Source organism: Schistocerca gregaria, chromosome 6 (genome assembly GCF_023897955.1).
Source record: "Schistocerca gregaria isolate iqSchGreg1 chromosome 6, iqSchGreg1.2, whole genome shotgun sequence".
NCBI classification, from domain to species: domain Eukaryota; kingdom Metazoa; phylum Arthropoda; class Insecta; order Orthoptera; family Acrididae; genus Schistocerca; species Schistocerca gregaria.
The window spans coordinates 7,208,078-7,223,409 of record NC_064925.1 but is presented as its reverse complement, the minus strand read 5'-3'; the positions used below and the strand labels follow the sequence as shown (position 1 = coordinate 7,223,409).

Sequence of the window (15,332 nt, the reverse complement as noted above, 5' to 3'; positions counted from 1 at the left end):
TTTTCATAATATTGTCATTTTCTGTTCTGGATTTTCCATTATTTGATGTGGTCTATCATTTATCTTAGAAAAAAGAAAACACAGTTCATTCAATTCTACATACACAAAGAAATATCAAAACAATACAGCATGAGGAAATACATAAAATCTATTGTCTAAAACTTACGGGAGATTTATATAATATGGGCATTTTCGTGAAGTTATTCCTGTGCTGTCTATGATCTTTACGTGTGTCGTAGTTGTGGCTTTCATTATCACATAAGCAATTGCTCTCAAGGCTGTTAATTTATAAGGAGGTGGAATTAGTGGAGGGAGAGTAGTATCTTAGATATTATTTAGGACAGTCTGCTGAACATTTCATGTAGTAGTTCCCATTTACTTGAAAATGATGACCTGTTTCCTACATTAATACTCAGTGAAATTCAGAGAGGAAGTTACTGGCCATCACTTGCCATCAGGAGGTGAAATATTTAGTGCTGCCAGTAGTTATGCATAAAAGTACAAGAGCTATCCTAGCTTCTAGAACAGTTAATTCTTTTCTTGAGGAGGAGAGAGGGATAGGTTGAGTGAGGTTAGAAAGGAAGGGAAGGTCACTCAGACCCCAGGATGAGATGGTTTTCCTAATGTAAGGAGGGAATTCTATTTTTGATACTACATTAATGTCTACAAGAGCTTGTACCCCTCCTTAGGTGTAGTTTGTTAAGCTAAGCTGTTAACCTATCACTGGTAAAAAGCTGCCCTTGAAGTACTTCATTGACTTGTTACCTAATGAATTTAATTTATTTTAGTTTCATGAGCATCTTTAAAGATCTCTTGACATTGTTTCCAGTTTATGGATTAAAATTTATTTTATTAAGCTATGCTAAGTTAAACAATGTTATGGAGCATGATCTTATCAAATATTCACCTGCATCACAGGGATTCTGAGCTCTTATCAGGCTTGCTTCACAGTCGAAGTATATATAGAATGGACTTTCTCATATTAAAAGTTCTCTATGTAGTTCTAGCTTGTCATTTCTGTTGTACCTAATACCATAACAAACTTGAAAATTGAGAAACTCGTTGAGTGTTAGTCTGAAGCAGTAACACTGTGAAAATTCTGAAAATGTTTCCTGTATTTTCCAGACTCTTAATTACCTAGCTCGTTTAATGGGACCTGTGGAACGAGTTTTTCTATCATCCTTGTTGACTGTGTCTGGAGAAGGAATGTTTATAAACAAGACTGTGAGAGAATTGTTGTTTGATGGTTACCAGGACCCAATACTGGATGTTGTAAATAAATTGAACACGTCTATTTCAATACCATTTAAGCAGTTTGGATACTTTGTTGATGTGAGTATGTACAAGCATCTTTGCATTTTGAATTTTTATGAGTACTAATCATAAAAGTTTAAATTATTACATTGAAGAATAAAGTTAGGTAATTAAAGTTTTGTTTGTTTGTAGTTGCAAGCCTGCAGTTGCAGTGCACATTGTAATACCTATGCCACAGACCAATACCAAATGTAACAGCAACCAAAGCAAAATAGTGCAGCCTATTGATGAATACTAGTACTGTGCGTTAATTCATTATGGAAATTTTGCACCTGTGTCAGGCCGATCCAGGCAGCTAAAGAAGTCCTAAGAATTGACATGACATGGTTGCAATATTTCCACTTCTGCCGAACCTCCTTTTTTTTTCCTCCTGTAGCAACATGCTACAATACTGTGGCACAGGTACTTTGATGTGTACTTGTACTGCAAACACATACCTGCAACGAGACAAACAGTTACGTAACTTTATTAATTTCTTTATATTTATGGTTGCTCCTCAAATTACTAAGTTGTTCATCCACTATAATGAGATGAAAATGCTCATTTCAACTTTGAAAATAAAGAAATGAATCATCTATAAGAGGCAGTCAAATTAAAAAAAAGAGGGGGGGGGAGTAAATGGTTAATTATTTCAAAACTAATCACCGTAACTGTTAAGATATTTATTCCACTGTGAGATAAGACAGCCAATGCCTTCATGGAAAAGTATTTCCAATTGCCTTCAGAACCATCAGTGTATCCAGGCATGCACCAAGGAGGTATTGACGCAGACATGCGATCTGACCTTTAGCACTATGGTCGTACGTTTGGCCAGTGCTAAAATCGCCCGGTCAACGTCTCCTCTTCCTCCCGTCACCTCTAATACACAAGCACCTTCATCAGCTTCTGCCAAGGCTAAGACACAGAAGTCAGATGCATGGGCCTTCAAGAAGGAACCGTCCCGTGAATACTTCTTATGTACCCTGAACTCCCAGCCTTCGACCAGTACTTTGACTAAACGACTTTCCAAGAGGGCTCATAAAAAGAAAAGTTCTCCTTCTCCGCCATGGCGCGTTTCTTCTCCTGCGCCACCCAGCGGTTGCCGCCCCAGGCTGTCATCCTTTTCGCCTGGCCGCACTGCTGGTAGCTGAACATCTGGCCATTCACCAGCGGATGAAGCTCCCCCTCCCGACCATCTTAACATGGTGCCCGACGAACCTATTGAAAATCCACCTATTGATAGCGGCAGCAGTTCTTGCTCGAAGCCAGGCCCTCAGCTGCCTTTGAAGTGACCCCTTCTTGCTTCTCCTTTTTCTTCTCACGATGGCACTTCTTCATTGGAATATTCGCGGCATTCGCTCCAACCGAGAGCACTTAACATTGCTGCTATGCTTGCACTCTCCGTTCGTAGTAGCTCTCCAGTAAATGAAGCTATGCCCATGCGATTTTATTGACTTGGCAAACTATACCTCTGTGCGTTTTGACCTAACCTCTGTGGCAGGTATTCTGGCTCATGGAGGAGTTATGTTGCTGGTTCGGGGTGATATCTATGCCGATCCCATCACATTGCACACCGATCTGCAGGCAGTTGCCGTCCGCATTACTCTCCCCACTTTCACATTTTCTGTTTGTACTGTTTACACTCCATCGTCTGCCGTTACTAGGGCAGACATGATGCAAATTATTCCTCAGCTACCTGCACCATTTTTGTTGACTGGAGACTTCAATGCCCACCATCCCCTTCGGGGCTCTCCAGCATCCTGCTTGAGAGGCTCCCTGTTAGCAGACCTTTTCAACCACCTCAATCTTGTCTGTCTCAATACTGGCGCCTCTACTTTTCTTTCGGACACAACTCTCACCTATTCCCATTTAGACCTCTCTATATGTACTACCAAACTTGGACATTGGTTTGAGTGGTACGCTCTTTCTGATACGTATTCAAGTGACCTCTTCCCTTGTGTTATCCATCTCCTGCATCATACCCTCTCTCCGTGCCCAACTAGTTGGAACATCTCTAAAGCAGACTGGAGGCTCTTCTCTTCCAGGGTGACATTTCAGGATCAAAACTTCACAAGCTGCGATAGTTGGGTCACACACCTGACGGAAGTCATTCTCACTGCTGCTGAATATTCCATCCCTCATACTACTTCTTCTCCATGTCACGTACTGGTCCATGTCACGCTATACGTCCTCGTTGACGTGCTTTACGCACCTTTAAACGCCACCCCACGATGGCGAATTGTTTTAATTACAAACAATACGTGCGCAGTGTCGTCATGTTATTAAAGAAAGCAAGGAAGCCAGCTGGGCTGCTTTCACAAACTCCTTCAACAGTTTCACTCCTGTTGTCGGGGGTAGCCTGCACCGGCTATCTGGCACTAATTCGCAGAGGTTTTGATCTCCGCTCATTACCACCCTGCCTTCCACCCCCGAAAACAGGCAGAGGAGGCAAGGCCACCTAACTTCCGCTCCTTGAATCATGAGTTATAATGACTCATTCACTATGTGGGAACTCGAAAGTGCACTTGAACAGTCACGGTCTTCCGCTCCGGGGCCTGATTCTATTCATGTTCAGATGCTGAAGAACCTTTCTCCTGCGGGTAAAGGTTTTCTTCTCAGTACTTATAATCACGTCTGGATTGAGGGTCATGTTCCCACATGCTGGTACGAATCTATTGTTTTCTCGATTCCTAATCAGGGGAAAGACAAGCACTTGGCTTCCAGTTATCGACCCATTTCCCTTATCAGCTGTGTCTGTAAGGTGATGGAACAAATGGTTAACTATCGTTTGGTTTGGCTGCTCAAATCTCAACGCCTACTTACCAATGTAAAATGAGGATTTCGTAGGTGCCGCTCTGCTGTTGACTATTTGGTTACCTTGTCGACCTTCATTATGAATAACTTCTTGCGGAAGCACCCGACCGCGGCTGTGTTCTCTGATTTGGAGAAGGCTTACGACCCCTGTTGGAGGGTGAGCATTCTCCGCACCATGCATACATGGGGCCTTTGCGGTCGCCTCCCTCTTTTTATTCGTTCCTTTTTAATGGATCGACAGTTCAGGGTACATGTGGGTTCTGTCCTGACAGACACCTTTCCCCAGGAGAATGGGGTGCCACAGGGCTCAGTTTTGAGTGTCGCTCTCTTCGCCATAGCGATAAATCCAATAATGGATTGCCTTCCAGCTGATGTATCAGGCTCCCCTTTCGTAGACGATTTTACCATCTATTGCAGCGCGCAGCGTACATGTTCCCTGGAGCACTGTCTTCAGCGTTCTCTTAACTGTCTTTACTCCTGGAGTGTCGCCAATGCCTTCCGTTTTTCTGCTGAGAAGGCGGTCTGTATTAACTTCTGGCGCTACAAAGCGTTTCTCTCACCGTCCTTACATCTTGGTCTCATTGCTCTCCCATTCGTGGAGACAACAAAATTTTTAGGTCTTACATTTGACAGAAACTTAGCTGGTCTCCACATGTCATATTTGGCTGCCCATTGTACCCGTTCTCTAAATGTCCTCCTTGTTCTCAGTGGTATGTCGTGGGGAGCCGATCGAACCGTCCTACTTCTCCTATATTGGTCGATCATCCGCTCCAAGCTGGGTTATGGGAGCTTCATATACTCCTCTGCACGGCCGACCATTTTACGCCGCCTCAACTCCATACAGCATTGGGGTTTACGTCTTGCGATCGGAGCGTTTACTAGTCCCGTCGAGAGTCTTCATGTTGAAGCCGGTGAATTGCCACTCGCCTACCGGCGCGATATACTGCTTTGTCGGTATGCCTGTCGGCTACTGTCAATGCCCGACCACCCGTCATATCGTTCCTTTTTTGACGACTCTCTAGACTGTCAATATGGTTTGTATGTATCTGACCCGCTACCCCCTGGAGATTGCTTTGGTCGCCTCCTTCAACACCTTGATTTTTCACTCCCTGCAAACTTTAGAGTGGGCGAGAGCCACACGCCACCTTGGCTCCAGGCTCAGGTTCGCGTTCACCTTGACCTCAGCTCGCTCCCAAAGGAGGTTACCCCCGGTTCGGTATACCACTACCGTTTTGTCGAACTTCGTTCGAAGTTCATTAATATGACCTTCATTTATACAGATGGCTCTAAGACCAATGACAGGGTCAGGTGTACTTTTATTGTCGGGGCACAAAGTTTCAAATACCGGCTACATGGCCATTGTTCAGTCTTTACAGCTGAGCTCTTTGCCCTCTTCCAGGCTGTTCTTTACATCTGCCGCCACCGACATTCTGCTTATGTCATCTGCTCCAATTCTTTGAGCGCCATCCAGAGCCTCAGTGATCCGTATCCGGTTCACCCTTTCGTGCACCGGATCCAGCGCTCTCTTCAGCAGCTGGTGGACGACGGTTCTCCGGTTAGCTTTATGTGGGTTCCTGGCCATGATGATATCCCTGGGAACGAAGCTGCAGATGCCGCGGCCAAGGCTGCGGTCCTTCAGCCTCGGACAGCTTCTTGTCGTGTCCCTTCATCAGATTGTACCAGGGTCATTTGTCGGCGCATTTTATCGCTGTGGCATGCCAATTGGGCTGCACTTATGGACAACAAGCTTTGGGCCTTGAAACCTCTTCCTGCGGCTTGGACGTCCTCCTCACGCCCTTTATCGGCGGGAGGGGGTCGTTTTGGCCCGGCTACGAATTGGACACTGCCGGTTCAGCCATCGCCATCTGTTGGCGGCTGCGCCGGCGCCGTTCTGTCCATGTGGGCAATTGCTGACTGTCCGCCACATTTTAACGTCCTGTCCGGATTTTACTACACTGTCTTGATCTGGGCCTGCCATGTACTCTGGATGCCATTTTAGCGGATGACCCAGGAACTGCTGCTCGCGTTCTTCGTTTTATCAACTGGACAAACCTGTCTAAGGACGTTTGAGTATGCTGTTGTTTTTTTTAATCCTACGCCTGTTAATACGTCTTTTATAGTGTTGTCCCTTTTAGTTGCTGTTTTAACCTTGTGCCTCGTGGTGCATTCCTAACTTAGTCTGGGCGCTAATGACGATTGTAGTTGTGCGCCCTAAAACTACAAAAAAGAAACACACACACATTTTGCCAAGGTTGTTTAAACTATGCTACAGAAGTTTTGCTGGGGAGCCCTTACACATCCTCTATAAAATACCTTCTCTCTACATGTTTCTCCCATGTTTTTGGAGGCCTAAAGAAAGGCAGTTGTGGCCATCAATGTGCTTTTGGTGAACAAATGCACGATTCAGTACAATGATAGTTAGATAGACAACCGCATAGATTTTACCATTAGGGCACTGATGGTCTTGCCTCACATTGGGGAAAAATGTATTTACAGTTATGGCAATTACTATTGAAATAATAAACAGTTTACTTACTTTTTTTCCCATCTGTCTTTTCATTTCACTGTCCCTTATAGTTCACTTCATAAGCTGCTTAGTTTTAAGAGAGTATTATTTCTTCTCTGCCTCATACAAACTCACTTAACAACTCACAGCAGTCGGCACAGGTGCCAACTCTATTGGACCTGAGGGGGGTCCCTGAGCCCCCTCAAAAATTCTTTTGGGGGGATGGACCTCCCTCACCCCCCCCCCCCCCAATAATATTATAAAATTACTAGTTGTATTAAGCTTTGTAAAATCACAAAATTATGTTGCAATTTTTTATTTTCCTTGTTTGACGACAGTTACTCTTTAAAATACATTCAGTAATGAGTTAAAACAAATAATTATTATGGTAGTAAGCAGGTTAACTGAAAATGAGTGGTGCGAATCATGATAGTGTTACGGTGCTGCAGGCACAATTAGAATTTGTCCTGGTGTGCAAACCTTCGGGTAAAGTCTGGCGCCAGTGCTGTGGCTGCGGCGGCATGAAAAGGGCTGGAACCCTGTGCCTTGCATCGTCTTGGCACTTAAACATTCACACTGTGACTATATAAAGCCCACCCTGCTGTCGTAGTCATTCAGTTTGGATAGTTTTATTCCGTGCATGCTGTAGACGTGTTTAGTGTTCCAACTTTAGTGTCTGGTGGACTATTTTATATGACTATATTTTATTCTTTCTCTTAGTGTATTGTGAATTAAGTTTGCAATGGATAAATTTGTTACCAAAAAAGCACGCTTGGGAGTTCAAGTCAACCTCCAACAATTATTGTGTCGTTAGTTGCTTCGTCCTCCAACAATTACTGTGTCGTCTGTTGCTTCCTCTTCAGCCGAAAGCTGTTCACAGCTGATACCTAGACAATGCGGTAAGCGAAGATCATTTCAGTCTTAATTGATCAAATATACATGGCTAGACTATGAAGTATCTACCGAAAAAGTTTTTTGCAAAACCTGCAAAAAGGCAGATGCTAAAAGTCTGATAATGATCTTCAAAAAAAAGGCTGCATTTACTTCCATAGTGTTTACTAACTGGAAAAAAACCTTTGGAAAAATTCCATCTTCATGAAAATACGTTAGCACATAAAGAAGGTGTTCTGAAACTAAATTCTATCACTAACTGAAGTGTGGCCTCCCAATTGAATGAATAGTTAGTGATATGAAGAAAGGCCGTTTAGCTCTTCACACAGTTTTAACTACGATGCAATTTCTATGCTGATAATGCAGATTTCAACCGTTGAAACTCCGAAAGAATGATATACCTCAGTTTAAAGATCGGTTAGGGCATTCGAGGTGTAACTGGATGTCCCATGATATTCAAAACGATATCATTGATCTACTAGAAAAGTGTTTGTTGAAAAAGGTATTGGCTTCAATCAAGAACAGTGAACATTATTCTATTATGGTTGATGAAACGAGTGATTCTTCGATTCACAAACAATTGTCATTTTGTATTCGCACTGCCGATGTTCCCTTAATCATTCAACGAAGGCTTTATTGGCTTATACAAGACCCCCAACATTGAATCACAAACTCTGTTTAGTATTTTAAAAGATGTTTTTGCACGTCTTGATTTGTCACTGGATAACTCAAGAGGACGGTGCTCTGATGGTGCCTCAAATATGAAAGGTAAGTTCAAAGGACTAAAAAAACTTAGTTTTGGATGTACAACCAAAAGCACATTATGTGCACTGCACTGCTCACAATTTAGGATTGGCAGTTGTAGACAGTCTCCGCCCTCTTACGTCTGTGAGGGATATTATGGCTTTAGCCAAGGACTTAATAAACACTGTAAGGGAATCCGACAAAAGGATGGGACTTTTCAGAAGCATATACTGTGAGAGTGCCAATGACCAACCTGGTCTATAACCCCTTTGCCTGACTTGATGGACTCTGCTAGCTTCTAGTACCTTGAGAATACTGGAAAAACGCTGAAGAACTTCTAGAGTTTTTTGAAACATTTTCTGCAGAGGACAAAACAGTGGCAGGTTACAAATGTGCAGGCTACCTTGAGTCAATGTTACAATTAAAGACATACTTCTTTCTACATCTTTATTGCCATGCAATGAACCCAGTAGAGGATGTCAGTGAAAAAATTCAATGCCCTCATCTAAGTGTTGCTTATCTGGAAAAAATATGTGAGGGCTTGATTTGTATATTGGATGGAAGGTGTGATAGTTTTAAACACTTTTGGGAATTGTGTTTAAAAGAAAAACCTTCACAAGTTGATGATCCTTTGCTTCTTCGGAATCAAAGTATACCAAAGAAGTATGAAAACAATGAAGCTAGCTCACCACACACTTTCAGAACAGTAAAGGAATACTACAAAGCTATTTACATTGAAGTTTGTGAAACGATGCAATCTTGCATTACTGAGTGGTTTGCTTCAACTGGACTCGCACTTGTCATTGCAGTTGAACAAGAGTGCTTTTAGTGAAGAGAGGTGAAACAAATTTGGAATATCAACTGAGTTTTTCAGAAATGAGCTAGACATTGAGAGACTGGGCTTAATTTGAATATGTTACCTTATATCGATAATAAAAAAAAACTGGTCTTAAAAAACATGCGTGATTCAATAAAGTACATTACACAAGAGTCTGCAGTTGGAGAAATGTTATGGGAAGTAGTGAAGTGCATCAAGCTTGTCAAAGTAGTTCCAATCATGACAGCAACAGCAGAATGGTGATTTAGTGCCCTTAAACGTCTGAAGTCATATGTCCAATCAACAATGAGGCAGAAGCTGTTGAACAACTTGCCTGTTCTAGATGCCCATAGAGATATTCTGTATGAATTGGATATCCGAAAAGTCATCGACTTCATATTCAGTAATCGAGTCAGATGGTCGAAATTTGCACCTTTCTTAAGACATCTAGCCCTAATAATAGCATTTAGAGCAATATTAAAAATCTTTATAAAACAGATAATTAAATAAATCCATAACGTCAAATTTTCAGTTTCGAAATATTAGTACTAGTTCAGTATTGTATTACTATATTAGTTATTTTCAAATACTTAAATATTTTCAGGGTGTAAGACCCAGTTAAAACTGGCTATTTACATACTTTCTGACTGAAAGTATTAGGCATAGTTTATTAACTTTATTGTAGCATTAACTTTGAGATATTGTTTTTATGTAACGAACTCTGACCCCTATTGAAAGTAGGCTTAAATTAGGTGTTTCACTTATTAATCAAAGTGCTATTACTGTGTGACAGCAATATTTTATGTTTTATTCTTTTAATGATAGTTTAGGATTTATTTGAATATAATTTCAGTCTTTTCAGAGCTATATATTCACTGCTCCACCATAACCTATAAGCACAATTATTACTGTAAATTAAATCAGCTTTTTTAAGAAAATACTGTGCATGTTTTTTCTGCTTCGCTTTTCAAAGGCAAAAAATGTGTCAAGCTTGTTGAGTTTCCCGGATTGTTGAGTAATCGAGAGTCCAGTTTCAAGGTTCTAATGTTTATCATATGACTCTAAAACGCTGAAAAAAAATTTTGAACTCTTTATTTTTCATCTACAATTTAGAAAATTTCCCAGGGCAGAATCCGCAGTATCCCCCACCCCCCAATATTTTTTATAAGTCTTCGGCCATGGCTGTCGGATAAGGAAATGAAATTAGTAGTTCTATTTGGTAATGTAAACTAATTATAATTGACATATTGTCATTGAGACGTCAATCATTTACGGGAAAGAATCGTCGTGGCAATTGGGACAGTTACACCTGAATACATGGCGAGAAGTAGAACATGAGCAGGGCAAAAATGGGTCCCATGTTGACATCTACTAACATTAAACAAAACTTGAAGGAATTCTCTTTCATGATCCGTACTATTTGATGTAATTTTTCATAATTTCCCTATTAAAATTATATTTAAAACTAGGGAGTTCTTTTTCAAACACCCTGTATTATATTTGCAAACATTGATTATTTTCATTGATATATTAGCCCTTGGGGCACTTACTCCTTGTTATGTAACAACCTTGTCAGTCATTGTCACCATCTGCCTTGTTGAAACTGTTGCCTGTTTTCGACCTTTTGTGCTACTTCATTTATTTATCTGTACTACCTACCATCAAAAAACATCTTGTCTCTATATCTTTTCTAGTACTGATTTCCATGCTGTTAGGTGGGTCCATTGTAATTACCAAATTTTCATGCAGCACTTTGTTTACAGTTCACTATAAATTGCAGGGCCTTCTCCTTATTGCCTTTTATTGATTTATTTGCAGAATTGAAACTGCCTTTCTTTTCATCGCATCACTTACATTGCTTCTATGTGATTCTTTCACTTTCTGTGGTTTACTTTTAATCAAACCATACTGATCAGCTGTTATTGCCATCTCCTGCATTGTTTTATTTACTAAATACAGTTGGGGGGGGGGGGGGGAGAGGAGGAAGTGATGACCAGTGTTAATATGTGAAAGCTTAGCCTTTTGGGGGTCTACAATTCTTTTTGTGGATACGTGTGTGTTGAGCACGGGACCCCGAGCTCTTGCAACTCTTTCCTTTACAGACCGCATACCTTCCCTTTCCACATCCATCCCTGTCCACGATCCTTCCACTTCCACTTCACCTTCCTCTTCCGCTTCCCCTTCTCCCTCTCTTTGGGTGTATGTTTTACGCTTACATCTGGAGATGGTCGCCTGTGCCCAAATGAAGTGGTTTCTCTTCTTTTTCTCTCTTCAGTGTAACATACCTATTCTTACTTTGCCCTTCTCTTTCCTCAATTCTTCTCTTTACCTTCTTCTCCGCTGCAGCTTTGGAGAATTCTTCTCTAGTTTCCTTTTCTTTGTTCCTCTCTTTCTTTCCTCCCGGTCATGTCGGAAGGCCGACCCACGTGTTCCTAAGCGTACCAGTGATTGGGTAAAGCATAATTCCCCACCTCAGGCAGGCGAGTAGGGCACATACGTACTCCTTGATAAAGGCGACGCCCAGGGAGGAGTGATTACCCGAGTTGTTACCTTCCAACTATGCTGATTGGCCCCTCCATTTGTTTCTCAGGAGTCCCTTAGAGAAAGCCCCCACCAGAAAGGAGCATGCCGTAGGAGACGTCGGTAATCGTGAGAGGTACTTTCACAATGGTTTCTTCTAGTTCAACTAACACCCACAAGAGAAAGCTAGACAAGTCTCAGCCACAGACAATTCTTCTGTCAGTGTCAAAGTTCCTAGTTGTTTTTTGGTCTAACGAAGGTCAATACTTCTCAACAGTCAACCCTTTCATTGTTCATAAGGGTGTTGACGCAATTGCAGGTCCTGTAAAGTCTTGTTCCCGGTTACGAAATGGCACCTTGTTGTTAGAAACAGACAGTGCTCTCAAGGCACACAAATTGCTTTGAACTACACTGCTGCACATCTTCCCTGTCCGAGTGGAAGCCCACTGTACTGTAAACTCATCACACGGGATGGTTTATACGAGATTGGCTCCATGCTAAGTGTTGTACTGTTTGAAACCACCTTAAATACAATTACGGATTGTCTCCTTCCCGATGTCTCAAACGCTCTCTTCGTCGACAATTTTACAATCGGCTCTCAACGGACCAGTCTTCTTGAACGACATCCTCAAGGATGCCTCGATCGCCTCCACTCGTGGAGTGTCGAAACCATCTTCAGGTTTTCTCTGAGTAAGACAGTCTGTGTAAAATTTTGGTGCCGTATGGAGTTTTATCTGCCTTCCCTATACATTTAGGCACTGTTGACCTTCCGTTTGCGGACCTCGCCAAATTCTTGGGACATATGTTTCACAGAAGACTGTGCTGGTCTTCCTACATTTCCTACCTTTCGGCTCGGTGTCTGCGATCCCTCAACGCCCTCCCTGTTCTGAGTGGTACCTCCTGGGGAGCAGACAGAGGGGTCCTCCTCTACTTACGTTGCACCATAGTGCGCTTGGAATTGGACTATGGAAGTAAGTTTACTGCTCTGCACAGATGTATATTCTTCGGCGTCTAGATTCTGACCATCCTCGTGGATTGCATTTAGCATCTGGAGCTTGTTACATTAACTCCATGGAGAGCCTTTACGCTGTCCAATCGGCAAGCTGTTCTTCTGAGTCATTATGCTATTCATCTGTCTTCCATGCTTGCTCATTCGACACATGCTCTCTCTCTCTCTCTCTCTCTCTCTCTCTCTCTCTCTCTCTCTCTTTCTCTCTCTCTCTCTACACCTCCATGTATTTAGGGTATGCAGGCAGCTCTTCCTCTCTACTACCACTGGAGTCTGCTTCAGTCAGCTGCTACATTCGTTTTCCTTCCAATTTCCTGAAACTTTCTTGACAAATGGTGGTATGATGCCACCTTTGCTGTGCCCGGATCTGCCTTTTCTGTGACCTTTGTCAGCTTCCCAAGGATAGTACACACCATCCAAGACTCCAAGCTCTTTATCCTGTCCCCCTCTGGTCCACCAGATTCAGGACTGCATCCACATGCCCTACTTGGGGCATCTCTGTGGCAATCCTCTGGATCTGCACCCCAGTTGGTGCTGCTCAGGCAGCGGAGGGCATTGAGGTGCTGCCAGCACTTCCGCTTAAGCTGCCAAAGGTGAAGAAGCCAAGTCAATCGGGCATCAAAAACCAGTCCTAAGAATAGATATGTCTCCACTACAGTCAGTGGATCATCGTTAAGGTAAAGTTCTGGTTCTGGATGAACGGTACGACGGCGACAGAAGTGCATAATGCGTGACTTTGGGGCCGAAAACTGGAAACTCTCAGCTAGAGTCCATGACTGTGCCTTGTGGATGGCTCCCTGTAGACACTGCTCAGCAACACCAGTATAGGTGGAGCAGTATGAAATGCAAAAGTCATCCGCACACAAAGAATTTGAGACGGACGGCCTTACAGCTGCTGCTAGACCATTAATGGCCACTAAAAATAGACACACTAAATACAGACCCCTGCGGGACCCCATTCTGATGGATATGGGAGGAACTATGGGAGGCACCAACTTGGACACGGAAAGTACGAAGTGACAGGAAATTTTGGATAAAAACCAGGAGCAGACCTCGGACACCCCATTCTTATAATGTGGCAAGGATATGTTGTCAGATGGTGTCATACGGTTCTCATCAATCAAAAAAGATGGCAACCAGGTGTTGGAATCTGGAAAAGGCTGTTCGGATGGCAGACTCAAGGGATGCAAGATTATCAATGGTAGAACGACCCTGGCGTCAGCCGCCCTGACATGGAGCCATTGTAGAGTGCGAAAGGCTTGGGGGGGGGGGGGGGGGGGGGGGGGGGGGGGGGGTAATTGTCCGAAGATGATGCTCGAGCATAGTGCTCTGCAAAGTGCTCAGCTATTGTGTTTGTGTCAGGAGATAACACACCATTTATATTAACACCGGGAACACCTGTTGGGGTCTGGTACCTGAAAACACGTTCGATCTTTGTCCAGACTTAGGAAGGTGACGGCTGGATCTACGCTGCTGCAGCTCTACAGAGCCCTTGTTCAGTTCTGCCTTGACTATGAGAGTCATGTTTATGATTCGACGGTGCCCTCAGCATTGCGTTTACTCAACCTAGTGCACCACTGTGGCATTCAGCTAGCGACAGGAGCTTTTAGGGCAAGTTCGATGACCAGCATCCTTGTGGAGGCCAGAGTCCCTCCATTGCAGGTTAGGCGTGCACAACTGCTGGCCAGTCACATTTCACACGTTCGTAGTTCTCCTGCGCATCCAAATCACCATCTTCTTTTCCCACCCACAGCGGTTCATCTCCCGCATCGGTGGCTCAGGTCAGGGCTTCCAATTGCAGCTTGTGTCCAATCCCTTCTGTCCGAACTGGAGTTCTTGCCTTTACCACCCATACTTGAGGTCCATTAATGTACACCTCCATGGTGTACACTTAGGCCGCAGCTCCGCCTGGACCTTTAATATGGCCTTAAGGACTCGGTTAACACCGCAGCTCTCCGCTGCCACTTCCTCTCGATTCTTGACATGTACCATGGCCACGAAGTGGTTTACGGCGATGGCTGGATGGCTGATGCTCACGTCGGCTTCGTGTAATTCCATATAGGACACATTGAACACCATTCCTTGCTTGATGGCTGAAGTGTTTTCACTGCGGAGCTGGTGACTGTATGTTGTGCTCTTGAGCATATCCATTCATGCCCTGGGAGTCACTTCTTCTGTGTACTGACTCTTTGAGTAGCCTACAACCTATCAACCAGTGCTACCCTCATCATCCTTTGGTAGCGACCATCCAGGAGCCCCTCTATGCCCTGGAATTGTCCAGTCGTTCAGTGGTGCTTTGTGGGCCCCAGGTCATGTTGGAATCCCAGGCAATGAACTTACCAACAGGCTACGCGGAAACCGCTTATGGAGATCAGCTTCTTTGCAATGGACCTGCATTCAGTACTATGCCGCTACGTTTTGTGGTTTTGGAAGACGAAATGGCTTAACCTCAGCACGCACAACAAACTGTGTGCCATTAAGGAGACTATGAATGTGTGGCAGTCCTCCGCGCGGGCCTCTCGCAGGGACTCTGTGGTTCACTGCTGGCTCTGCATTGGCCACACTTGGGTGACACATGGCTATCTCCTGTGCCGTGATGACCCACCTCAGTATAAGTGCGGTGCCTGGCTCACAGTGGCCCATATCTTGGTGAGCTGTCCTCCTTTGGCTGCCCTGCAATGGACTCTTCAGTTACTGGACTCGTTGCCATTAATTTTAGCTGACAATGCCTCATCAGC

General features: G+C 43.6%; 1 protein-coding gene across 3 annotated transcripts in view; it reads left to right on the top strand.

The window, feature by feature from the left end:
* LOC126278084 (protein croquemort-like) overlaps nt 1-15,332 on the top strand; it is a 220,623-nt gene that overhangs the window by 135,651 nt on the left and 69,640 nt on the right. For all 3 annotated transcript variants that reach the window (XM_049977927.1, XM_049977928.1, XM_049977926.1), the window contains one exon: nt 1,126-1,332. In XM_049977927.1, the coding sequence (XP_049833884.1) occupies nt 1,126-1,332 (207 nt within the window). The remainder of the gene's footprint in view (nt 1-1,125; nt 1,333-15,332) is intronic.